The sequence below is a fragment of the Cuculus canorus genome, chromosome 2 (genome assembly GCF_017976375.1).
Source record: "Cuculus canorus isolate bCucCan1 chromosome 2, bCucCan1.pri, whole genome shotgun sequence".
Classification (NCBI taxonomy): domain Eukaryota; kingdom Metazoa; phylum Chordata; class Aves; order Cuculiformes; family Cuculidae; genus Cuculus; species Cuculus canorus.
The window spans coordinates 95,536,618-95,564,194 of NC_071402.1; the positions used below are offsets into that span (position 1 = coordinate 95,536,618).

At 38.7% G+C, this 27,577-nt stretch overlaps 1 protein-coding gene across 3 annotated transcripts; it reads left to right on the top strand.

Moving 5' to 3' along the window:
- The first annotated feature begins 163 nt into the window (after positions 1-163).
- Positions 164-27,414, top strand: MCUR1 (mitochondrial calcium uniporter regulator 1). 3 transcript variants are annotated; one of them, XM_054059173.1, is made up of 9 exons: positions 164-460; positions 2,313-2,426; positions 3,946-4,049; positions 7,563-7,664; positions 8,955-8,996; positions 11,718-11,789; positions 15,433-15,486; positions 16,582-16,696; positions 17,937-27,411. In XM_054059173.1, exons 1-9 carry the CDS (start codon positions 313-315, stop codon positions 17,990-17,992), a joined length of 807 nt encoding a protein of 268 aa, XP_053915148.1. In that variant the 5' UTR covers positions 164-312; the 3' UTR covers positions 17,993-27,411. The 3 variants fall into 3 exon arrangements, with proteins under 3 accessions (XP_053915148.1, XP_053915150.1, XP_053915149.1); XM_054059175.1 differs by lacking the exon at positions 3,946-4,049 and having other exon boundaries at positions 2,313-2,404; positions 17,937-27,414; XM_054059174.1 differs by lacking the exon at positions 15,433-15,486 and having other exon boundaries at positions 17,937-27,413.
- The last annotated feature ends 163 nt before the right edge of the window (positions 27,415-27,577 follow it).

A 27,577-nucleotide genomic window follows, 5' to 3' on the forward strand; every position in this document is an offset into this window, starting at 1 on the left:
TTGGATCTGAGTGATCATTAAGGTCCCTTCCAACTCAAACCACTCTACGACTCTATGAACAGATCAGCAGAGTCCCCGCCTGCGCCAGGACACGCCCACCCGCCCGCCTGCGCCGCTCTTCTCGCCGCGGCCGCCGCGCGAATCACGAAACCAATCGCGTGCTTTGCCACGTGACCAAGGCGGAAGCGGGACGCCGGGCGGTGCGTGTGCGCTCCGCGGTGGTGTCCCAGTAGCGGCGGGTTTTACCTCTTTTCCTTCTCTGCTGCCCGCCGCCACCGGTTTCTTCCGTTCTCGGGACCGGGTGGTGCGGCCATGGCTAAGGGCCAGGCGGCCGCGAGGGGCGGAAGGCGGGCGGTGCTGATGCTGCTGCGGCCACGCGGCGCCCTCCCGCACGCCCCGAGCTGCGCCCGAGCGACCCCCGGCCCCGCGCGCCGCGGCCTGTGGGGGGGCGGGGAGCGCGGTGAGAGCGGGGGGGGGGCATCTCCCTCCCCATGTCACCTCTTGTCCCATCCTCCTCCAGTCCCTTGTCCTCCCCTCTCCCGTCCCTTGTCCTCCCCTCTCCCGTCCCTTGTCACCTCCTGTCTCCCCCCTCCCGTCCCTTGTCTCCCCCCTCCCGTCCCTTGTCTCCCCCCTCCCGTCCCTTGTCTCCCCCCTCCCTTGTCTCTTTCTTGTCTCCCCTTCCCGTCCCTTGTCTCCCCCCTCCTGTCCCTTGTCTCCTCTTGTCCCCCCCCGTCCCTTGTGTCCCCCCCCGTCCCTTGTGTCCCCCCTCCTGTCCCGTCCCCTCTTTCCCCGTCTTGTCTTTCCCATCCCCCCTCCGCTTTTTTTCCTGTCCCCCGTCCCTTTTCCCATCCCCTCCCCATCACCTCTCCATGAGTGTTATAAAAACTGGAATGTTTTGATTTAAGCTAAAGTAGAGTTAAGATCGTCCAAGTAATTGTCTATTTTCAAAGTTAGACAGAATGTCCCTTTGATAGCACGGGGGTGTTTTTATAGCATTTTTTATACCGTGGTTTTTTAATACTATGGGTTTGCATTTTTTTTTTTGTGTAGCGTGTGGGGGTTATTTTGGTATGGTGTGGGGTTTTTTTGGTGTAACATGGGTTTTTTTGGTTTTGGCGGGGGTTGGTGTAGAGGGAGTAGCATAGCATGGGGTTTTTTGTATAGTGTGTTGGTGGTTCTGTATAGCTTTTTTTTAATAGCATGTTTTTTTTCTGGTTACTGTCACGTCTTGTGTTAAGTGTGATCTGTGCTGAACAGATGTGTCTTTTCCTATAATAGAAATCACCTTTGCAGCCTTTCTCTATCTCAAATGCAGTCAGACAGAGACCTGGCTCCATAACTCCAAATTAGCAAGAGATTTGACTGTTGCGAAGTTCATAGTAACATTAAAATTAGTCCTTGGAAAGTAATAGAATATGAGATACAAGAAGTAGTTGCTATTACAAAAAATGGAAAACTTTTGATTTAAGCTAAAGTAGAGTTAAGTTTCATTTGTAGTTTTTGAAAGTTAGACGGAATGCCCCTCTGATAACATGGGGGTTTTTTTCCAAACTGTTTTTCTAGACACTGTTCATTCTTGGAGATGATAATGACTTTTGTTCGGTGTGATCTGTGCTGAACACATATGTCTTTTTCTATAATCACCTCTATTTGCAGCCTTTCACAGAATCACAGAATCACAAGGTTGGAAAGGACCCATTGGATCATCGAGTCCAACCATTCCTAACACTCCCTAAACCATGTCCCTCAGCACTTCATCCACCCGTTCCTTAAACACCTCCAGGGAAGGCGACTCAACCACCTCCCTGGGCAGTCTGTTCCAGTACCCAATGACTCTTACTGTGAAGAATTTTTTTCTGATATCCAACCTGAACCTCCCCTAACGGAGCTTCAGGCCATTCCCTCTTGTCCTGTCCCCTGTCACTTGGGAGAAGAGGCCAGCTCCCTCCTCTCCACAACCTCCTTTCAGGTAGTTGTAGACAGCAATAAGGTCTCCTCCCTATCTCAGAAGCAAGGTGAGCCAGAGAGCTAGAGCCAGCTCCAAATTAGCAAGAGATTTGACTGTTGTAAAGTTTATAATAACATTAAAACGAGTTCTTGAAAAGTGGTAGAATATGCATAAGATTTCTGGGAAAATGTATACCTTTTCAGTTTCAAGCAAGCTGCAGTAATTTCAACACAAAAGCTAATATTTTGTCATAAATGACAGATATTCAGGGTAGTAAGGGAATTCCTGAAAAGCAAACATGTTGATTAAATATTCTTTTTCAAAAATAACTTATATTCTGTGGTTGTTTGTTTTGTTTTCTCAGATGTAAGCAACTCTGCATCATCATCTTTACAAAGCAAAGGGAATGTGTCCTTACTGGGAAATAGGAAGCTTTTTATCGACACTCATGCGCTGGTATGCCTCTTGGAAGAAAATGGTAATTGGCTAGAAATGGGTAGCTATTGTCAATGTCATTTCATGAGTGGTTTTTTGAGTTTACAAAGTTTTTTAATTTTACGGATTTTTTTTTTCTTTAATATACTGGATACGAACTTGTAAGTTTTTTTCTAATTCCAGAAGGAAACAGTGAGCTTACATAACTTTGATTGGAATAATTTATTATCCTATTGGTAGTTAAAAATTAAATTTTAATAATTGAGAGTGAAAAACAGGATTTTCAACATAGTTGTTTAACTGGGTATGTATTAACTGGGTTCCTACACAGAATCATAGAATCATAGAATAGTTTGGATTGAAAGGAACCTTAAAGATCCTCTAGTTCCAACCTCCCCGCGATGATACATATTTAGTATATAGCACCTTTAGTATGCAGTGATATATTATAATAGGATTTAATGTCAATTATTGTGTAAAATGCAGCTTTTAGGATAGAATATAAAATATGGCTAGCCTTTTCTAAAACATAGATAAGGAAATAGGTTATTTTGGTTCATGCTAACGTTACTGATGTGGGGAAGGTACCTTAAGATGAAGTTCAGTACAGCTGAATTGACTTCTAATAGCTCTCCATCCCTGGAAAGCAGAGGTCCCAGTCCCTTTCCTCTGCCATGTGGTTTCATCTCTCTCCATGTGCCAACCTAATTCTCAGAAACCTCTGAAGCTCTTTTGCTCGACTTGTATTCTGAGGTGCTAATTTGTAGAGCTCACAGAGCAGTTGCCTAAGTACCAGGACATACAAAATGTAAGGAGAAGGGATAAGAAGATAAAAGGGATACCTCTTCGTTTTGGCATTGGCAATCTGTTATATCAGCTCAGCTGTTAAAAGCGACTTCTTCTCAAACCCCATATGTGCTTTCCGGCGCTTAACTGCTAGTTGGTTTGAAACAATTGCGCATTTGCAGTGTTTCTTTATTCATAATGATTATGTCTTGCTCATGACATTTTTACTGCTACATTTTGAAAGTGGAGAAGTTGAGAGTATTTCTAGGAACGGTGTTTCACAATATTTCCAAATATATTCAGTTTAAAAGGTTTCTAATAGGGGCTTGGAGGCTGGCAGGTCTAAAATCAGAGGACTTAGCTCTGGTTTTGATTGTTGAGTTTTGCACATCTTCAGTGGTATTGAAGGTTTATAGTATACTGAAAGTAAGCATCGGCTTTTCAGGGTCAGAATTCTTGCTCATAGAAGTAACCACGTGAGAGATGATGTTCCATAATACTTTTAGAAAATTTTCAGTATTTATCCTGCTGACGTTGTAATAGTGCTGTGCTATAGAAGCAGTTATGCTATGTCACAGACATAATTTTTGGGTGGGGGAACTTGGATGCACTCAGTGGTTGTGTTCTTTTGTTAGTGCTTGATCAAGAGAAGTATGCTTTTTTAATCTTTCATAACTGACACTCGTTTTAACTTGCTGCTGAGTATTAGCAAGTGGCATTTCTGTAAATTGTCCAGATTTAGGTCTTTGAATGTTGTTGCATTTTGTTTTGCCTAGGGTTCACTACTGAGCAGTCGGAGGTCATCGTACCTGCATTAGTGAAAATTATGAACAACAACCTGGATATGATTTACAAGGACATGGTCACCAAAGTACAGCAGGTTAGATCAGAGACAGTGGTTGGGTTAAAGTAAATCAAAACCTAGTATGCCTGCTATCTATTACTGTTAGACACTGTGTTTTAAAAGTTTGAAGGTAGTAAGCAAACATTCCTGTCTTGGCTAGCAAGTTTTGTCTTGAGTTTATCAAATGCTTATCAAAGAGTTATGGTAGACTTTGAGGTCCTGTGAGCTGGGTACAGAAACCACAAGTAGTTTTTGGTTTCAAGTTTTTTGTAGTGTAAAACAGAATTACTGAGAAGGCTTTTAGACAGATACAAGAGATATTCAATACATGGATTTGAATAGTTACAGCTCCTACGTATTATTTTTTTTTAGACTTGTAACAAGGAAGTACAGATTCCCTCAATGATTTACCACCCTGTTATGTGATCCTTTTTTATTTATACATTTCAGCAATGACATTCATATGGTATTAGAGTTGAGCTGAATTTATTTTTTAAATAGGATGTTTGTAAGGCATGATTGATGTAGTTGTATACAGTGGTAACATAGAGGAATATGTGTAGTTTGGATGCTGCTACTGGAATCTACCTCCTTTTCCTTTGATGCATACCTTGTTAGTGGTATCCTCTAAACCCGCGCAGCATATACATCTTGGTGGGAGGAAGAAAACTTGCTTGGAAATGGACTGATAATGGTGAGTGTCTACAGGGATCCTTCCTGGCTACCAGGAAACTGCATACATTTGAACTGAATTGTTAGTTTTGACTTGTGAGGAAATTATTGTTTTAATGAGTAATTGTGTCTGGAAGCAAGGTTTATCTTAATACTGGCTGTAATTTTTTGAGGCCCTTTGTCCAGTCATAAAAAGGTAGATAAGATGTAAGGAATTGCATATGACAGTGTTCAGCATTGCCAGTTTGAGCTATTAGGCATCTGGTTTCAGAAATGAAACTAAAAATTCAGAGTAACACATGATCCACTGCATGTGGAACTCAAGCATCTTTGAATGGGATTCACAATATCTAGTGTGCTGGAATTCCCTGGCACATAAGCTGGTCAAATAGACAATGCTGACAAGAAGCATAGCTTCTTGGGCTGCTCTGTGAGGCTGGGATTCACAGTCCCCAGATTCAGGCTTTAACTTATGACATAGTCATAAGGCTTCTGTCTTAAGACATGAGAAAACAGCAGCTCCTGTCTCTGTAGTTTATTAGTCTTGGCAGTAGGGTGTCTTGTTAAGAAGCAGAATAGCTGGATTTTGGACCATTTTTCATCTAGGGAGGCTTCAGCACATCTTTTCTACCTCATAGATTCCAGGGAAATAAGATAAAGGTGTGCTTCCTCCCCTTGTGTTGAACTTGTTCCGTAGTCAGTCAGAGAATGCAATGTTAAAGGTTAGTTATATTTTACAATAAGTAGTCGTTGCATCTCTGCCTCCTTCTATTCCCATCTTTTTTTTTTTTTTTTTTGAATGAAAGTAGGCAGGTTTTCCTTTGTTGCTCCTGATGATAGATGTTTTCTGAGACAATCTAGTAGATTGGACCCTCAGGAGACTTTCTGTCATTAAAATTGAAATGTACAGGTTTGTATGACTTGCTAAGGAGGTGTGTATACCATGAACTCTGGGCAACACGATAGAGCCTGTAGTTCCTTATAGTCTTTGAAGGCATAAGGACTTATACAAGAAGAGATTGATGCATTGGAAGAGGATTTGGAAAGTTGTGGTTGTAGCTATTATTACAACCGTAGTTTAATATGTAAAAGATAAAATACTACACAGGTTAGATAAAGGCTTGTGGGAAGGGATGGGGGGGGCGCGCAAAAGCGCATGTGTGTACGTATAGAGGTGAAGAAAAGGAAGAATATGGAAGTGTTCTCTGTTTTACTGAGCTCAGTGAAGAGGAAAGAGAAGAGAACGCTGGAGACATCAAAGAGTATGAGAGGAGGTGTCCATGACAGTACTCTTTCTGCAGACTTTTTGTAACTCTCTGGCATACTGAGCCTTTTCTAAGTGTTGTCTTCAGGTGGCCTGGTGAGTCATCTCCAGATGCCACATAAAAGTGTAACACTGTAAATTAGAATAGCATTTCCTGACAAAAATTAAGTTAGAGTGCTAGGTCAGATTTGTAGGGTTCTTAGTCCATATTGCAGTTCAGCCCTCCCCTGGCAAGGCCAGCATGTGCAGTTGTGGTCCTGATCCCCACTTCTCCCCGCCAAGGAATGGGAAATCAGAGACAGACTTGTGGGTTGGAAACTAAAACTGCTTTAATGAAACAATAATATTAATGAAAGGAAAATAATAAGAATATAATAAAAGGTACACGAATATACTAAAATGGCCCCCCCAATAACAATATGTCACTGTTGATGCTTTAGAGCAGGCATAGAGAAAGGTCTTGAAGTGAACTAGGTGGCAGATGGGAGTTGAACTTGGGAACTGAATTCAGGAATGCATGGATCCAGGATCAGGGGCAAAAGGACAGGCGAGGTCTATATTAGATGCCAGCCATCAAAGAAGAGGGCTTGACTCTCGCGATCCCCCAGTTTTATATAGAGTATGATGAATGGAATGGAATGGAATGGAATGGAATGGAATATTCTGTTGGTCAGTTTTAGGTCACTTGTCCAGTCTGCTCCTCCCTGCAGCTGTGACCCTTTTTAACCCCTTTGATTAACGGCTTTCTACCAACTTGATTATGGCCTTGGTATCCATAGTAACAAATATAAGTAATGACCTTTCTGCATACCAGTGCCCCATTACTTTGGTGATAATCATAAATTTTAACTGTTACCACTCCTAAAGACAGACACACTGAAAAAAACATGTTGTTAACTTTCAGAAAATGAAGTTACTTAGATGAGGCTTAGCTGAGAAGTTAGAAAATTAATTGTGCTTTAGCTCAAACCAGAACAATCCAGAATTGAAAACAAGGGATTACATAGTAGGGGAGGATCTTCAGGGAAGAGAAGGGGGTCCCTGTTTCCATGTGCCAATTCTGTAGGATATAGAACAATATCTACAGATGTTTCCATCCTCAAAAGTTGCAGAGGAATATTTTTTCTCCTCTGTCAGCTCAAGATAATAGACCAAGAAGGGCAATTAAAAGTATGAATAAAGTGTGTGATTCTTGAGTAGCAAAACAGTAGCAAAAAGTAGCACTTTGCAGGGGGAGAGGTAATAAATGAGTTAATTACAAAAGAGAATGGTTGCACTAAGGAATTTTGGTCTGAAAGCCAACTTTCCTCATTAATGTCAGAGATGCATCCTCTCTTCCTTTGCTAGCTTAAGAATCTGAAAGAAGATCTTGAAAGAAACTATTTCCTAGGCTATTAATTAAATTATCCTGGTCTGTGTTCACACTGCTAATTTTGTCAGATGTTACCAATGTTTGAGACTAACTTACTTATTCTGTCAATTTATCTTGTTCTCTGAAATTGCCGAATTAAAAATTTCAGTGTGCCAAAATAGCCTATCATCTTTGTAGGCACAGATGAGAAAAAGCATTATAGTTATGATAAGTCATGAGGTTTTTCTTCCTTCTTTTACAGGAAATTGCACTTCAGCAAGTAATGTCCCATATTGGTGGTGTGAAAAAGGACATGATTATTTTGGAAAAAAGTGAATTTTCAGCACTTCTTTCAGAAAATGAGGTAAAAATGGCTATCTTGGAAAGTGCTATTCTAACATGTACTTATTTTTTCTAATGATATAAAAGCTCCTTGTACTCAAGGGATTTACCTAGGACCAGTATGGTTTATTTAATACCTTGTTGATGGGGCAGAATGAACTCTGAGCAAATCTGCAGACGATAGAAAGCTGGAAGCGGCAGCTGATAACACCAGACGGTTCAGAGGGACACCAACAAGCTGGGGAAATAGGATGAAAGGAGTCTCATAAATTTCAGCAAATGGATAGTGGACAAAAGAAGGGTCAGAGGAGATCTCATCAGTTTCACAAATATTTGAAGGGGTGGAATGAAGGATGCAGAGACAAGCTCTTTCCAGTGTTGTCCACTGACAGCACAATAGGTAAATGGCACAGTCTGAAATGTGGGAAATTCTATTTAAACATAACAAAACACTTTTTACTGTAAGGGTGTTAGAACACTGGAATAGGATACCCAGAGAAGCTGTGGAGTCCCTATCCCGGAGATGTTCAAAACCCAGCTGGACATAGCCCTGAGCAACCTGCTGTAGTTACCCTTACTTTGAGCAGTAGGTTGGACTGGATGAGAGGGTTAATATAAGATGCTACAGCTATACCTGTTGCATCTGTCTTTTGAAAGAGATAAAGTAATAGAATAATTCTGGTTAGAAAGGACCTCTAGACCTCTAGAAAACATTACGTAGTTGTAGGCTGCAGCCGAAAAGCCACTTAGCTGTCTCTTCTTAAAGCTGAACAAACCCACCTCTCTCTCTCCCTCACCTCTCACCCCCAACATGGTGTGCTCCAGCCCACATCATCTTCACAGCCCTCCACTGGACTTGCTCCAGTGTGTCAAAATCTGTCTGCCCGAGGAGCCTGAAGCTGGGCACAGCGCTTCCAATGCCAGCTCACAAGTGCTAAATATGAGGAAATAATAACTTCCCTTGGCCTGCTGGGCTTAACTCTTGCTCATATCATCCTGTACATTTGGCCACCTTTATTGCTGTGCAGCATTGCTAGTTTGTCTTGTGCTGTTGCTTGGAAATGCACAGCACTGACTAAACATGTACACCTATATGTGTGTGTGTATGTGTGTGTGTGTATATATATATATATATATACACGCACATGCATCTATCTATATACATACTGAGGACATAGAGTTAAACCATGCTCACTTTGCCTTCCTTTTCATATTATGGTTTAAAGTCATTGTTACTGATTGTGCGAATGCATTAGTATTTCTAGATTATGTGTTTTTATGTACAGTAATAAATTTCTTTCTACTCTCCTAGAAAATAAAACTTGAACTCCAGCAGGTTAAGAAACAAGTCACGGTAAGATACCATTCCAATATAACTTAAGAATTAACACCTGTCTGGTTTGCTGTAAATAAAAACATAATTGATGCTTTTAAGATTTTATTTTAAAAGCTCTGCTTAACTGCTGTGATACCTAGGGTACTGAAGTTGCAATTGATGGTAGACTGTGGATTGCAGCAAAACCAGTTTCATGCATAGTTTATTTATGGTGATGGAGAGCTGTGAATGGTACAAGAGTTGAAGAAATATTTAGCTGAAGATTTTTTTTACTTGCATGTCTTTAATTTAGATTCAGAAAGTGGCTAACTGCCATGTCATGGTTAAGGCTGAGTGAAGTTGTGCATTTAGGGCTGCCTGTTACAAGTAAAGATGCAACTCCACCACAAGGAAGGTCCCCTCACTACAAGAAAGGCATGGAGGTGCTGGAATGTGCCCAAAGAAGGGCAACAAAGTTGGTGAAGGGCCTGGAGCACAAGTCTTACCAGGAGCAGCTGAGGGGGACACCTTATCACTCTCTAAAACTACCTGAAAGGTGGGTTTTGTAAGGTGGGTGTTGGTCTCTTCCCAAGTAACAAACAAAAGGACAAGGGGAAATGGCCTCCAGTTGCTCCAAGGGAGGTTTGGATTGGATATTGGGAAAAATTTCTTCACTGAAAGGCTTGCCAAGCATTACAACAGGCTGCTCAGGGAAGTGGTTGAGGGCGTATTTAAAAGACCTGGAGATGTGGCACTTAGGGACAAGTGGTGGACTTGGCAGTGTTAGGTTAAGGGTTGGACTCAATGATCTCAAAGGTCTTTTCCAACCTAAATGTTTCTATTCTATTTCAAAATTACAACACTTTCTAATTGTTTGGGGTTTTTTTTGTTGGTGGGACAGTTTTGGGTTTTGGTTTTTTTTTGGCTTGGGGTTTGTTTGGGTTTTGGTTTTTTTTTGTCTGAAGACACATCTATTAGCAGTCCAGACTTCAAAATAGGTTTTACTTGGCTTCTTTAGGCGACTAAGTTTAGGAAATTTGTGTGATCCCGTTTGTTTGGAGCAAATGAGCTTTGCAAGGAAACAGGCTCACAGGAGAAAACTTACTCTGTTAATTATCATACAGATTCTTATTCTTATCAGGTTTAAGACATCAGAGCTGTGTTTCTGTTCTTGATGGTTTGCTTATCTTGAACAGCACTCCTAACGCCCTTTTACCATCAAAACCAAGATTGTCTCAAAATCTGTTATTTCAGTGGGTGTGGAGTCATAAGCAGCCTTTACACAGAAACAAACATTCTTGCAAGAGTGATTAAGATTGGAAACTGGGAAATGTTAGCTGGTTTTAGGGAGTATGGTCACCTGACTTGAGAATTACTATTTTCTGCTGTGATGTCCTTCTTAGCTAGAAGGATGGAACACCCTTCCGTAGGCTTTGTCCGTGGAACCATGAGAATATTGGACTTCCTGAGCTAGCTGACAATATGCTCAAGCTCAGCCTAGTACCTCCTTGCCATTTCTTTCTTATTCTCTTCAACATTTTTGCACTGTCATCTCCAAATGGAGAACATAACTTTCTTAAGGCTAATCCTGCATGGTTTATATTGTGTTATGAAGTGCTTAATACATCTGGATTTTCAGAATACCGTTTTAAAATACATTCAGCATCTAATTTTTTAATTGTAGCATTTTATGGTTTTAAGTTGTATAGAAGTGAGAGTAATCCATGGATGGAGCATTCAAGGATCTGAGTCAGCTCTTCTTAAAAGCTAGATGGCTTTACATTTTACTTGTAACTGTAAATGTAATTTTCACAAGGGTGAGTTATTTTGTTTGTTGATACTTGTACCTTTAAGAGACAAAAAAGTACAATGTTGTAAAAGTCTAAGGAAAAATTATTTCTAGTTTTTCAACTAATTAAACTAATGTATCATGTTGTAATGACATCTGATTATAAACCAGTTAAAGATCAAAAATCCGACCATAGAAATTGAGTCTGATTGTGGTTCATACTAAATTAATGAACTCTTGACTAGTTGACATTGGCCTACTTGAGAGATGCTTGCTTGTTTTCAATAGTAGAATCTCCCAGAACATCAGCAATCTTTTGCTTCTCCCACATATTCATCTGATCAGCAGTTTGCCTCATGACAAACTGTCAGCTGTCTGGAATTCCTGCCAGGAGGTTGTGTTAAAATGGCAGCTGTAACCAAGAAAAGCAGGAATCATTTACAGATATTGAAGTAAATGCAAGCGTACAACTTATGGTGGCTTAAAAAAATTAGAATGTTAAAAATACAATAAACATTTCTAAAATCTCTATAGCTGTTTCTAAAAGCCCTAGATATAGTGTTTAGAAACAGATTTTCTTTTACATCGGAAAGTTAGAAACTGCTTTTAAAGTTATTTTGGGCATCAAGATTGCTTCATGGAGGAAGTTGAACTTACATGTGTGCCTGGATTTCTAGATATATGAAACATTCCCAGCGTTTATAGAAGGATGTGCTCTCAATTAACTGCTGTTCTCAGTGTTCTGGCTTTAAAAGCAATTGTTAGGTTTGGATTCACATTATAGAACTTGAATATTTCCTGGGAGAAGGGTAGGAATACTTTTACTTTTTAATATTATATACATTAATTGGAGAGAAGCTTTATTCCTGAAATATGTAAAGAAAGGCACAATATATAATTTTTTTTTCTGCTTATGATGGAATAGAAAAATCTTGCTTGCTGCTTTATCAGGGTTTTTTTTTTCCCATTAGGATGAAGTCACTAAAGTTCGTGCAGATAACAAGTTAAACCTAAACCTAGAGAAGAGCAGAGCAAAAGAATTGGTAAGTTTTGGTTACTTTTTTCTAGAAACATCTAAACACTGAGTAATCTCCAAATTTGGGTAAAACCGTCTTACCCAAAGAGCTTTTTCATATTTATCTGTAATATCATTCAGCTTCAAGATGGTAGTAATCCAAGTTACTCATCTTCATGTTGCTATAGTAGAAGGCTCCATGTTTGGCTTTGTATGTCTATCTATTTTGATGTTGTTTTAATGATGTTTTGATATCAGGATTAACACATTTTTTAATCTAGATATGCTGACTAGCTACCCAGAGTTTTTTTATGTTATTAGTATATCTCTATTTTAACACTTATTTAGGTTTACGCATTTCATTAATTTTATCATCATTGAAGATATTTCATTTCCCTATAGCTAAAGAATTTATAGCATAGCTTATTTGTAAGGTAATACTGTGAAAATAGTTGTAATTTATTTTTATTCTTATAATCGTAACTGATTCTGGTTCAGGTTGTTTTGAACTTGGAGATATCTGTTAGAACTGAATTGATATGATCTTAAATTAGAATAATGTGAGTGAAGAATTAGAAGATTAACAGATTTTTGCATTATATGTAGTACTCTACTATAGATCTACACCCATAGATTTTTTTTTTAATAGCTTATAGGATCTTCATAAAGCTTATAGGATCTGACATTCTAAACTGAAAGATCTTTTAATGTCATTTTTCTCTTAATTTTATTTCTTATTCAGTGTATTTTCACAGATGTATATTGAAGATGGAATATTTATCTCCAGTCTAGGCAATACGAAGCGTTTAAGTAGATGTCATTTATCTTCAGAGTGTTCATTTAAGTGTTTCACAATTATTAGTTTAGGTAACAGCTGTGTTCAGTGATTTAGTATAACCACTAACAGTCCGTTAAACCATGGTAGATACTTGAATTAAATACAATTTGAGCAGGTAGAATTCTTGTTTCAAGGTTAATACTTAATGCAAATGTTTTTAAAAAAGCATTACGTGAAATGTCATACCTGTGTAAATCATAAGCTTTGCAATACTTAGGGTTTACAAAACCTATTTAAAACCACTGCAGCAATGATGAATTAGGCATTAGTGTTTTCTTGTATATTTATGTAGGATCTTAGAATCTGGACTCTGTAGTGCAGAACGCTACTTTATTTTGACTGCCTCCTGGGCAAAGCAAATTGTGTATCAGCTTTCTCTTAAACAGGTTGACCAACTTTTGTCATTTGTTGTGCAACTATAGCTTCATAATTTCTATGAAAACTGCTCTTTTCTTTTTTCTTTCTCTCGCTCCCCAGCTTTGCCAATTCTGCCATGCATGAACAGAAACGTAAAAATGCAGATGAATGGGGAGCAGGTTGTGCCATGGCGAAAGAAATAATACAGTATTTTCTGTAGTAGGTACAGCATCATTAGCATATTTACTTGGATTGGAATGTGACTTGGAGCTGAATATCTAGCTTTCTGAGAATAAAACTCAGCGTAATTGAAGGTTACTGTGCATTCTTACTAAGTTACTATTCAGAAGAGAAATGTCCTAAGCTTAAATTCATTTAACTGGAAGCATTCAGTTAAAAATCTTCTTATCCTTCAGTTTTGCTTGGAATAAGTACAGAAGGAGAATTTAATTTGTCAACACTGATGTGGGCAGCTTTTAATGTTTCAAACTCTAAATGCTTTATCTTTTAATCAGTTCGCTCCACTTTGTTTCTTGGAGAATCCTACATTGCTTAATGCACATCTGGTTTTGGTGCAACTTATATCTGCAGTGATACATACAGCTGTGATTTAAAAACTCAAAGTATGGTGCAAAATTCCATATATATTCATGTGTTCTTGCATCACAGTGAATCTAAGCTTGCTGTTAAAAATCTCAAGATGCATCAAGGAGGGGGCCTTGAGCAGTCTGATCCAGTGGGAGGTGTCCCTGCCCATGGCAGGGGAGTTGGAACAAGATGATCTATAAGGTCCCTTCCAACCCAAACCATTCTGTGATCTGACAATACTGAATTTTCTCTGCACTTTGAAAAACATGGACTTAAGGAAAAATCTCCCTTTTGAATTTCAGGGGGGAAGTATAACCTTGTTTTTCCTCCTCTTTTTATGCAGTGGTGTTATAACAGACGTGTTGTGATGCCTTGCAGTGAAAGGGAGTATTTCATTGCCTAAGACCTAGTCCCTAGGTTTGATCTAGAGAGTTCTAGCCACAAAGCAAAAATGTAACAGACACAAACTTCAGGAAAGGAGGTTGTAGAATAGAAATGGTTTGGAAAATGTGTATTTGGCTAATTATTATTATCTATTAGAAGTAAGACGGATAAACAATTCTATGGATTGCAATGGTTCATTTTAAATGTGATGGTTCTTTTAATAGTGAGGATCAGTTTAGTAATGTGAGATCCGATTCTTACATGAAATTTCACCTCCAGCATAATTTTAATTAGATTATTTTATAAATATTCTGCAATCTTACCACTTTCAAAAAATTATATTTATAGAAAATGACTAAATTTATTTTTTTGTCCCTGTTCATTTTGCAGACTCTAGTGACTTTCATTAATCATAGACATGCTGTTATTTGTGTTTGTTACATCATTTTCCACATCTGTAGCAGCTTGCTATCTCTTAACTTCATCTTTAGATCAGTCCAAAAGCCCAAACAGAGCTCTAGGTCTTTCAGGAGGGTTTTTTAATGCTGAGGCATTTATGTAGATTGGCCTGACCTTAATATTAAAGTGGAATAATCTTCCAGAGTGTAGGAAAAATAAAGTGACTTTCCACATGGGAATGTCAACAGATGAGGCTGTTGCTGTGTAACTGAGGATTCTGAAATGGATGCCTGGTGGCCTTAATACACTGCACAATAGACTGGCGGTTTAGCAGCTGCCTATGAATAATTGAATTGTTCCACTAGTCAGACAAGAACCATTGTAGATGTCAAGGTAAATCATGGTTGTTCATGAGTCAGAAAAGTAACCTGCCTTAAAGGTATGCTGCTTTAATTAGGATTTCATTTTCTTTGAACCCAAATAGCCATAACTGAAAAATAAGCCACAACTTAAAATGTTCCAGAAATGAATGCCTTGACATGTGATACAGATGTTCTGTATTTAACAAATATATCATGAAATGATGGTCAGAACAACAGAAATGGCGAGTACATGCAATGCTGGCTAAACATTTCTTTTATAGTTGAGTTTGATATGATATTTTAAAACTGTACTCCCCTTCCTGAAGAAAGCATATGGTTCGGTCTTAATTGTGTTTCTGTGCTCAATGAATTAGTTAACCCTTCCAGGGTTATTGTTTAGAATCATAGGTCTTACTTTTTCTTTTTTTTTTTTTTTCAGAAACACAAGTCTACCAACTTTTCTTCCACCTACTTATTAATATATACACAGTTTTGCAGAAGCTGGCTGGCTGATTGACTTGTTGTGCTTCATGGTTCGAAAGTGTGTCTGGACACCTGTCTAAGTTGTGCTTTTCCAAAGGACAGCAATTATCCTACAAAACTGTCTCCCAAGTGTTGTCAGATAATAATGTTGTCGAGGTTCAGTTCTGCAGAATTTGGAAACAAAGAAATGTGCTTTTAAGTGTCAGGGGAAAGGTTAATGACAATCACGTTTATCTTTTTTTTTTTCCTCCCCCCCGTAGTACTCAATTAATGAAAGAAAACTACTTGAAATGAGGAAAGAAATAGAGGAATTGGTAAGAACTCAGTAGATTATTTTACTCAGCAAATCTTTTTGTGCGTTTCTTACAGACATAGTGTTCTTTTTGGAGTTGCTTGTGTTGCTCATGTCTTTAAGCACTTTAATGTACAAAATGTCATTGTGCTTTATTATTTCCCTGTGTATTTTCATATTGATACAAATAACTGAAGTGTCTGCAGAATAAAAAGGCTTTGATATGTTACTAGACCCTCTGCATGTGTATATATAAGCAGTTCAGTTGTCACTTCATAGACGTAGTATTTCCTTGAGATGGAATTCTACTCTTAATGTTAGTTTGTGAAATTATTCCCCCCTCCTGTGTTCAGACTGAAACACATTGCTAGACTGATTTGTCTTCATTTTAGAAGAAATTTTACCAAGTGTTTCTTCTTCATTTTGTTTCCTTTCTGTAGCAGAGGGAATTATACCCAGAAAGACATCTAGAAGTAAATCATTAACTGATTTACAATGTTTCAGTAGTGCTGATCTGAAAATACCAGCAACTCAGCAGCTCTTGTTCTCAGTTTACAAGTTTCTTTCATCTTTTCTGAGTAATAATTCTATCCCATTATTTTAGAGAAGTTCTGTCTTCTCTCATAATCAGATTCTGAATTCGCCTGTAGCTGGCTTTGTGGTAGAATTCATTACAAGTTGAAGACATGGGTTGTTTTTTTTTTCATTAGAAGACCAATTCTCCTTTGTTTTAATGATCCTTTAAATGTTTATGCTTTGGCATGTTTTTGTCACAAGGACTACTCAGTAGCCCTAATAACTGAGCAGTGGCTTTAGTATTGGTGAGCCAAACAACAGATTGAGGTTAATGTTTATGCTGCTAGATTGAGATAAGAAGGCATCCAGTTCTGCCACTTTCTAGATTACGTGTTAAGGAATACATAATCGTATAAAGCTCCCAAGTTCACCAAACTATTCAATTGTTTGGATATAATCAGCTAGGAAGAAACTTGTTCTCTTTGAATGCAAAGTAACATACACTTAAGGAGGAACAAAATGTAACTTAAAGGAATAGGTGAAATTCCTAAATAAGTTAGCAACAGTTCAAATCACATCATTTTGTTGCTTTGATTTTTAGCATGCACAACAAGATCGAGCTCTGACCCAAACAGACCGAAAAATAGATACAGAAGTTGCAGATCTGAAAACAATGCTTGAATCACACAAGCTTGACCATATCAAGTACTTGGCAGGTGAGGAATCTGATGGTTGTCTCCGATGGTGAAACTGTTAAACAATGTTGAACTCTGGATTGACTGTATTCATAAAGGCCCTAATTAAGAAAAAACAACTTCAAATAGTCTCAGTCAAAATTAGCAGCCTTATTTGTGCACTTAACCCAGGAAAAGTTTCCTGTGATTCACAACTTTGTTTTCAGTGGGCTATGGGGAATGAGATTTTTTCCCCTGTTTTATACTGTTATAATAAGCTCTATAAGAAATCAAGTATACTCGCTGTTAACAAGGGCCAAAAAGTTCTTCTATGTCTGACTTAATTTTTAAAAGCAGCCTGCTGCATTTCTAGGACTACTTCATCTATGTGATGGACATCCATGTGCAAAATGGACTGTTTCAGCTTTTCTTGTTCTTCAGTGACACATGCTCTTCAAACTTTCATTTTTCAACCACGTGCATTAGAAAAATAATATATTTGTGTGTGTCTGCATTATCGCCCTGGGTAGCTGTAATATTTTGAAATTTATGTCCTGAGGATGCAGTGCTATTAGTGACCAATTTTGCAGTAGAAAATATTCTTCTGATTTAGATTTTCTGATTATTCTTTCGCAATGGATTTTGATAGTACTGTGTTTCAGGCATATCCTTTACGGATAGCCATTACTGGAAAATAAAAGGCAGTTTATTAAAATGAGAGGAAATTCTCCTCCCCACCATCCCTACTGAAAAAAATATATTGAACTCTGCAAGGAAAAAAGTTAACATAATTTGAAAGAAAAAAAGAAAAAATTACATTTATTGTTGCAAAAATGGCAATAATCTTTTGTGCATATCTCTAGAAATGAAAAGTGGATTTCACTTAAACAAATTTTTAAAAATTGCAAACTGATAAGGCTTATTAAAGATAGCTTTCATTTATTTGTTTGCTGAATACTTGACTGTGATTTGATAATACTGTTATTCATTTCCTCACTTTACAACTGTAACTTGCCATATTGATTTTTCATTAAATGATAGACAACTAAGGGTTTCTTTCAGGCCTTTGATAGTTTTCCAGCCCAGTTTTCCTACAGTCTTTTTTTCCTTCCTCCTTATTTATTGGTTTTGTGCCCCTCTGCTTTGAAATTGTGTTGTAAATTAAAACTTTGCTTTCTTATGTGGGGAAGGGATGATGGTTACACTTTTAAGTGTACATAGCTTTCTGAAGAAATGTTCTGAAATCTAAATCATTTTCCTCCCCATTTTTATTTTCTTTCAGGTTCAATATTTACATGCCTTACTGTAGCACTGGGATTTTATCGTTTGTGGATATAATAAAACATCGATTTAAAGGCACTTCTACTGTCTTTGTTTCTGGAAAAAAAAAAAAAAGGAAGTTTTATCTTTGCCTGGAATTTATCCAAGTCTCAATTGTTTTATTTATTTTTTTTTGTAAAGCGGACTGTATTGAGAATGTAACCAAAGATGTGCATAGAAACAAACTGTACACGTCTTGTGCATATTTTGAAACTTTCCTCTGGTGAAAACATGGTATACGCATTTGTGCCTTTACTCTCTGTTCTGAATGGCAGAACTCCTTGCTGCTACAAAGTGTCATATAAGCAAAGACTGGCATTTGTACCAATCGTGGAGCTGCAAGCTGTAGAGAAGAATCTGTGGAATTATGTCCCATTGCCTATTCAGATGTGCTTGCCGGAGTCAGTTGCTTGTATCGGGCTGAAGTTTTGATTATTAATGTAAAACTGAAGCTACATGTTTTGTGGCTTGGAGGCACTCTTGTATAAGTAGAATTTGTGTTAACTGAATCGTGCTTGCTTTCCTCTTTCTGACACTTGTTCAAACAGTTACTATGATCAGATATTTGTTTTGCTATTTTTATAGCATTATAATTATCAGCTTTTTTTCCAGATGGCGGTCCAATCAGTCATGTTTCATGAAAGAGTACTGTGTAATGAGTGATAGCAGCGTCTGCTGCTGGTTTTGTTTGTATTACATTTGTAGAGGTTTTTGTGACTAACTTGCCTTTGGTACATCTAAGTATCCAATACTCATTCTATATGCTAATGATTAGCTTTACCACTGTAACTGGAAGTTTGAAATGCAGTAAAAGACACTAATTGTGTTAATTTACAGTTCAGTGATACAAAGTGTCCCTGGTGCTGCCTTCTTGATGGAAGGGAATTGATGCTTGTAGAAAGGAAAAAGATTTTTAAATGGTGGTTATGAAACAGGTTCTTAGGTGAGGGAACTGCAATACCAAGGGTCTTCTGGGTGTTTTGTTGATTTACTTTAAAAAAAAAAAAAAAAAAAAAAAAAGATAATCCTCTTAGTTCCTGTTGGTTCTTCAAATGTGGAACTTTTATAGTGATTATAATAATGAAAGCAGTAATGGAAACTTGCAAAGAAGTTTAATCTAGTTCTAAGCAAACCTGTGTGATCTAGTAAGTGCAATTGAAAGCAATGACGGAAGGCTTCCAGTGTATCCAGGTATCTGTCATTCTTCCATTGATAAAAAGGCTGCTTTAGTAGTAAAGCTGTCCTGTGTGTTCCTTCAGTTAAAGGGAATTTTCCCTCTCTTGCTTGCCTTTAGGAGAGAACTATCTATGCACTGGTAATAAATGCTGTTAGAGCATGATTGCAGCTTTACTAAATTAAAGTAAAGCTGTTTGGCTACGCTGTGCCTGTGCTGTAATAACCATGTAACTTTTTTGATAGTTGGGAGTACCAATTTTGATCACACGTGAGTACAGAGGAAGAGGTGGATGCCTGTAACAATACCACACTGTCTTGGAATAAATGGATATTTCATAGAATATACTGAGTTTTCATTATAAATTCAACTTTTTAATTTGAATGTAATCTTTTTGTTTGAAGGTAAGTCACTGCTAATAGTAATTATTTTAAGCTAAGAATTAGTCAAGTCCACAGATGCTCTGACACAGAGGAGGAAAGAACAGTAATGTAAGGGAAACTGTTATTGCAGACTGACTTGACAGTCCCTCTAAACTGAATGAATCTATATTCAAGATCTTCTCTTTTTTGTTTAAAGGATATTTTTTGTACTAACTTACAGGACTTGACACTTTCTCAAATTAGACAAGCAGTAATTTAATGTTTGGACTGATTCAGTGTTGGTTCTTATCTTCCTATGATAGATGATTCTATGTACATCTGTAATCAGTACAACTTTGCCTGTATGCCTAAGCATTTGATAAATAGTTGCTAAAGTAATTATTTAGAATGAATTTTAAATATATGGTCTATCCTCCTAAAAATAGATATTATGCAAATACATTTCAGGGCAGATGGAAAGAAGTGAAAGATTATAGAGAAGCATTGTCCTCAAATTAGCAGTGTCAGGCAAACCAGCACTTCTTGGTGAGTGTTCTAAACAAGGAATAAAGTTAATATGTCATTCAGGGAAAGAACATTATAAATAGAACATAATTATTATTCCCTAGCCCAGAAAGTGAATTTCAAGTGAGATGTTAAAGCGTGTTACTCCTATCCTGCATGCATAGATGAAAAATCTCTAATTTCAGTGATCAGTTTAGTAATCCTTCTAGCACAGTCTCATCATGAGTACCCGGTGTACTTATTGGCATTCTAAAAAGGTAGAAAAATCCCTCCATATATTTCCAAGCACAATTTCTTCCAAAGAGGAATTTAAACTCAAAGAATGAGCCTTTTGGTACAGGTGAGAAGCAAATACATCAAGGCATACTACTTAAATATCTCTTAAAAACCAAGAGTTGAATGTCAAATAATCACTAAATTCGTAAATGAGACCTAAGCTGGCGATTCTCCAAACTTGTTTTTCTGTAAGTCTTTCTGTATGATGCCGTACATTGTCTCTAATTTGAATCAGTAGCATTTCTAAACGTACAGAAATAGTTTTTCAGTTCTCTGACTTCATATTTTTATTTTTTATTTGCAGAGCTTTTTCAAAAGATGCAAGTGAATAATAAATAAGACTGCTTTACTATAAAACCATTTCAGCTGTGGAAAAACTGCAGTAGCTCCCCCTTCATTCAGAAGTGTATCTGTTCATTTCCTGCCTGGTAGGAAAAATAAGTTTAAAAAGAAAAACTGTATCTAGAAATGTTAGATCTCTCAGATTTGCTCTTTAAGTTTGCAAGAATAGAGGATGCTGCTAAAGTTGAGCTTCAGCTCTGATGTGCTTTAAAGAAGAACACATCTGTGTTGAGAGTAAGAAAGAGTAGCAGTCTCTACTAGAACTGGTCTTACGTTTTCCATGTGAGCTTCCACGTTCACACAGCAAAGACAGGAGGATCTTTAAGGATTTATTTCCTTTTGGGGAAGGAGATGAAGAATCATTCCATTTGCCAGAAAACCAAAGTTGCTCCTAAAGCTTCTTCATGTTTTGCAGGACGGACTGACATCCATAGTTCTTACTGAACTATTTACTTGCAACACATTTGTGGGAGTATACTGAATTTAACTGCTTGTCTGCTTTGCTTTCACTCTTGTCTTCAGTAAAAATCCATAAGGGAGCTGTATTCTTTTCAGTGGTATGTATTAGTGGAATTAGCATCATAGAACCGTAGAGTAGTTTGGGTTGGAAGGGACCTTAAACAGGATCCAGTTCCAAGCCACCTGCCATGGTCAGGGACATCCCACTAGATCAGGCTGCCCAAGGCCGCGTCCAACCTGGCCTTGAACACCTCCAGGGAAGGGGCAGCCACAACCTGTGCCAGTGCCTCACCACTCTCATGGTGAAGAAAATTCCTTCTTATGTCTAGTCTAAATCTGCCCCTCTCCAGTTTCTACCCATTGCACCTAGTCCTATCACTACAAGCCTTTGTAAAAAGTCCCTCCCCAGTTTTCTTGTAGCCTCCTTCAGGTACTGGAAGATCGCTATAAGGTCTCCTTGGAGCCTTCTCTTCTCCAGACTGAACAACCCCAACTCTCTAAGCCTGCCCTCACAGGGAAGGTGCTCCAGCCCTCTGATCATCTTTGTAGCCCTCCTCTGGACACATTCCAACAGTTCCATATCCTTCTTATGTTGGGAATTCCAGAACTGGGCACAATACTCCAGATGAAGTCTCACCAGAGAGGAATAGAGAGGCAGAATCCCCTCCCTCACCCTGCTGGTCACGCTTCTTTTGATGCAGCCCAGGATATGGTTGGCCGCCTGGGCTGTGAGCGCACGTTGCTGGCTCATGTCGAGTTTCTCATCGACCAACACCCCGAAGTCCTTCTCTGCAGGGCTGCTCTCAATCACACCATCTCCCATCCTGTTCTGAAACCACAGATTGCCCCAACCCAGGTGTAGGACCTTGCACTTTGCCTTGTTGAACTTCACAAGGTTCTCACAGGCCCACTTTTCCAGTCTGTCCAGGTCCCTCTGGATGACATCATGTCCTTCCAGTGTGGCAACTGCACCACTCAGCTTGGTGTCATCTGCAGACTTGCTGAGAGTGCACTCAATCTCGATGTCAATATCATTGATGAAGATATTGAATAGCACCGGTCCTAGTATGGACTGCTGAGGGACAACACTTGTCACAGATCTGCATCTGGACTTCAAGCCATTGACCACTACTCTTTGAATACAACCATGCAAGCAGTTTCTGGTCCACCGTACCATCCACCCATCAAATCCATCTCTCCAATTTAGAGAGAAGGATGTTGTGCAGGACCGTGTCAAAGGCTTTACAGAAGTCCAGATAGATCACATCTGTTGGTTTACCCATGTCCACTGCTGTGGTTACCCCATCATAGAAAGCTGCTAAGTTGGTCATACAGGATTTGCCCGTGGTGAAGCCACAATGGCTGCTATTAATCACCTCCATGCCCTCCATGTGCTTTAGCATAGCTTCTAGGAGGATCTGTTCCATGATCTTCCCAGGCATAGAGGTGAGGCTGACAGGTCGGTAGCTCCCAGGGTTGTCTTTTCTTCCCTTCTTAAAAATGGGCACAATGTTACCCTTCTTCCAGTCACCAGGGACTTCTGATTGCCATGACTTTTCAAATATCATGGAGAGTGGCTTGGCAACCACATCTGCCAATTCCCTCAGGACTCTGGGATGCATTTCATCGGGTCCCAAAGACTTATGTTTAGGTTCCACACGTGGTCACAAACCTGATCCTCCTCTACAGTGGGAGGTGTTTACCTCCCTGGTCACCATCTTGCTGTCCCATGATCCAGGAGGGGGTGAGGAGAGTGGTTATCAGTGAAGACTGAGGCAAAAAAGTTATGTACCTCAGCCTTCTCCTCGGCTGCTGATACGAGGTCACTATTCCCAACCATCAGTGGGTGTACATTCTCTTTAACCTTCCTCTTCTCACTGATGTACCTGTAGAAGCCCTTCTTGTTGGTCATAACTTCCCTTGCCAAGTTCAGCTCCAGCTGTTCCTTGGCTTTCCTGACCTCATCCCTACACAACCGCCCGGGTTCCCTGTTCCTGCTTGCACTGCCTGTGCAGTTCCCTCTGCTTCTTGAACAGCAGGTCTCAACCCAACCACACTGGTCTCTTCCCTTTCCTGAGTGATTTCCTACATACAGGGATGGAGCGCTTTTGCACTTTATGGAAAGTATCCTTAAATATTTGCCAGCTCTGTTCCGCTCGCTTGTCTTGGAGGACCATGTCCCAGGGTGTCCTACTGAGTAACTCCTTGAAGAGCTGGAAGTTTGCTTTCCTGAAATTTAGGGTCCCGACTATACTCCTCGCCTGTCCCATATCCCTCTGGACCTTGAACTCCACCAGTGCATGATCACTGCAGTCCAGGCTGCCTCCAATCCTAATGTCACTGATGAGTTCACTTATATTAGTGACCATAAGGTCCAGTATTGCCTCCCCTTGGGTGGGGGTCTCTATCAGCTGGACGAAGAAATTATCTTCCATGCACTCCAGGAGTCTCCTGGATCGCCTACAGCTTGCCATGCTACTTCTCCAGCAGATGTCAGGGTGGTTGAAGTCCCTGAGTACGATGAGAGCTTGCGAGTGTGAAGCCTCCTGTAGCTGGAGGAAGAAGGCTTAATTGGTTGGCTTTCCTTGATCAGGTGGCCTGTAGTATACACCAGCCACAGGGGTCCCATAGGTTCCTCGGTCTTTTATTCTGACCCATAAGCTTTCAACCTGTTCTTGGCTACCCTTCAACGGTAGTTCTTCACATTCTATCCCTTTCCTGAGATAGAGGGCAACGTCTCCACCCCTCCTTTCCGGTCTGTCCCTTATGAACAGCCTGTAGCCATTGATAGCCACACTCCAGTCATGGGATTCATCCCACCAAGTTTCAGTGATGGCAACTAGATCATAGCTTTCCAGTAGCACAGTAGCTTCCAGCTCCTCCTGCTTGTTACCTAAGCTTTGTACATTTGTATAGAGGCACTTCAGCTGGGCTGCTGGGCACATTGCCTTCTTTCTTTTGGAGAAGTTTCTTTGCTTCAGGTATTTTATTACGTTAGCCCTTTCTCTGTGGGAAGTGTTGCCTGTATCATTCATTTCTCAGAATGATGTAGAGTTGTACTTAAGATCATGAGCTGACAAATGGAAATGTATTTTTAATTTAGGTATGAAATCTACTTTTAATTTTTTTAACCACAAATGTTTTGGTTTACTAGAATAAGCCTTATTCTAGTTGTGAATATTCACTTAATTGACCTTTTCGTAAATGGTGAAATCCTAACTCTATACAGCTATTAACAGTTCCTCTTGACTTTGGAAAAAGCGTGCTTTTACTTTCTAGATATTTTGAGTCATACCGCCTCAGTGGACTTGTCTTACTCTTGCTACTGTCTGTAGACCTCACACTGGAAAACTGGTGGGGGTTTTGTGGGTTTTTCTTTCTCACTCAGCAAAGTTAGCCAAATTCCCCTGACTAGTTCCTTTAAAATACTGGTTGCAAGGCGTGAGCAAGACTAAGTTTTGCATCTCCCATTGAGTTTTCAGGAATCAAATGAACTGCCTTTATTATGATTTCTGAAATAATAACTGCATTAGACAATTCAATATTTAACAAAACTGTGTAAAATCTCTTCTCAAGGAGTAAGTACACTGTAAAATTGATATTTTTTTAAAAAATGTTTTACTATATTTGGAAAAGCTGTATTCAGAAATTAGTTTGACAATAGTATTTTCAATTCTTTATTATAATATTTATTATTTAGCATAATTTATTATTTTTTAATACTTATTATTATATTAGTTATATGTATCTTGCATTTATAGAGGTTTTTTGTTGTTTTTTTGAGGTAAGTCTTTCTGTATAAGCAATTCATTTTCTTCAACCACTAACTAGAAAGTTTATTTACAATCAAATGTGTGCCTGGAATATTGGGGTTTGCTTTAAGCACGCATGTTTCTAATTACACTCTTGGAAACAGAGGGACTGCTGTGTCTCTTAGGAAAGCTTCATTTGGCTTAGAACACGGTTTTTTACCCTGTTGCCAAACATATTAAAGCAGTAGTGTTGAGTCTTTATTTTACACTTAAATTCTATGCCAGAGCAATTGCCTCTTGCACAGTTTTGCAACTAGATAAAGATCGTAGAGGGAAGATACCAGTGTTTGCATAGTGTTCCTTTGAAATCTGTCCATTCCAGGAAGATTCCTGCTTTCTTGGGAGGATGCCCAACGGTATCAAAACAAAAATACTGGAAATGAGTAACAAAGCATTGCGGCAAATATCAGTCTTAAGCCAATCCTTATCCTTGTAGTGAGGCATGTTTAATGTGTTGTAATATTTCAAATACCCTCCCTCCCTTTGCTGTTCCAATACGCACCCTATCAAACTCTCAGAAGTTCATTGTGTTCCTCATTGTATTCTGGAATTATATCAGCTTAATTTGAGTTGTGACTAATACTATTCATGAATAGTTTCTTTTTGTTCCATGAGTAAAAATGTAGTGAGGGGGGGTGAACAAAGGGTGGTGTGGTGTGGTTTTGGTTAGTTTTTATTTAGTCCTGTGGGTAAGTGGTGCACGTTCTGTGAGAACTTGAAACAGAACTGTATGATACATGAATGTAATAATGGCATATTTAGAGCAGGCTATTGAATTTGTTCGAATCAAGCTTGTATCCAGGGCTCCAAGGTTTGCTTCAGAACTGCAAGGGTGTGTAATCGTTATCTTGGCAGGGAGTGGGAAGGGAAGCAGGGCAGGTTTCTCCGTATGAAGGGTAAAACTTGAAACTTTTTACTGTTCATACTTTGATCTCTAGTGTGCTTTGGCCTTTCTCCATAGCCAGAAATCTTGTAGTCCTCTTGTGAACGGCTGTCAGCAATGTCCATTACTCCACAAGTAGGCAGCTATTAAATATGTCACTTTTGATTGTGATTTTGTCCAGAATAATTTGTGTTGCTCCTAGTATTCTTCTGTCTTTACTTAGGATCTATTTTCTTTTTGGAAGGTGTATGAAGCAGTATAGATTTACAAACTTCTCCCAGTCTTGCTAGAAATTCATAAATACAAAGGCCACTTCAGACGCTCCCTCTGAAGACTACTTACCACAACCAGATCCAGATAGTGGCTGAAGGCTTTGATAATCTTTTCTATCTCGGCTTTCAAAGACGTCGATTCTTATGCCTCATGATTTACATGCAGTCTTCCCTTGTGTTCCTTAGAGACACACTAGGCCAAGGCACTAGCCGCTTTCTTGTCTGAGCTACTGAACACTGAGCTTTTAAGACCAAATAAAGCATAACAGGCATGAGCCTATACTGAAAAAATTACCACTGATGATGCATAGATGAGGCTGATCATGTGTAGTGTTGTCGCTGCAAATGGGGTTTAGATATTTAAATTTGATACCTTGTCTCATGTGTTACATCGCTGTGTCATTCAGAAGCACTGGTTCTCGGAAGCTTTTAAGAAGAAGCTGAAATTCTATAGAAGTTGAGGCAGTGTAGGGAGAGTGCAAAATAAGACTCACACTTCCAGAAGTCCATAGGGAAATGCTTCCAGAGATCTTAGTATTTTTGTCTCCTCTAAAAAGGAACCTTGTTTAAAAACATTAGGGGTTTCTAAAAGATTCTGAGTTGATTTTTTTTCTAATACTCTTAGCCATTTTCCAGTCTATGCATTGCAGCATGCTCCTTTATGTGACTTTTTTCAGTATCAGTAATGTGATTTGGAGATATCTGTGAGCACACTTCTCAAAAAAAGCTATGCTATTACTCCCTCTTTTTGCTATTCAGTAAAAATGCATCCAAGACTTCAGAAAAATTTAATAGCATATTGTCCACTAAGCTGTTCAGTAGTTAACTTGTCTTATTTGAAATAGGGTCCCAGTTTGCCCTAAGGTGTCAGACCACACCTGACAGGTTATGAATTTGATGATTCATAAAGTGTGGTTAACTCAGGGGTTGGGAATGTCTAAGAAAGCTAATCCTGTTTGATAGAGAAAACAGTGGTAATCATCAGCCAACACAGCAAAAATATGCTTACTGTGAAAGGTAAATATTTAATTGAAACTTCATCTCCATTTACGTAAATGCTAGTGTTTTGAAAGGTAAATGTTTAGTAGAAATTTCATCTCCATTTACATAAATGCTAGTGTTTTGAAACGTATTCTTTTTCTTCTGTAACTTCTGTACTTGGGTGTTCCTACCTCATTTTCCTTTCCAGTTTCTAACTTCAAATATTCAGTGTGTCATTTAATAAATATATTTTGGATCTTTATATGCCATTTGTAGTTTCAACATTGTTTTCAGGCTTTTTATTTTGTCCCATGAAGTTATAGAGAGATTTGGAGAAGGGAAGGGCTGGGTTTCAGTTTGTTCATACTCAATGATTTAATGTATTTTTTAATGAAACTGTATTTAATGCATTAAAATATGAACAAATGCTCCTTTACAAACTCTTACTTGTTCACTGAAGTTAAAGTTTTATTTATATGAAGGTTTCTTGATCAATGTTCTGATTGACAAGTGTTTG

Coding starts and splice junctions, on each gene's coding strand:
- MCUR1 (XM_054059173.1), top strand. CDS start 313: ATGGCTAAGGGCCAGGCGGCCGCGAGGGGCGGAAGGCGGGCGGTGCTG. Junction 11,790..15,432: donor AGAGCAGAGCAAAAGAATTG/GTAAGTTTTGGT, acceptor TCCCCCCCGTAG/TACTCAATTAATGAAAGAAA. Junction 15,487..16,581: donor GGAAAGAAATAGAGGAATTG/GTAAGAACTCAG, acceptor TTTGATTTTTAG/CATGCACAACAAGATCGAGC.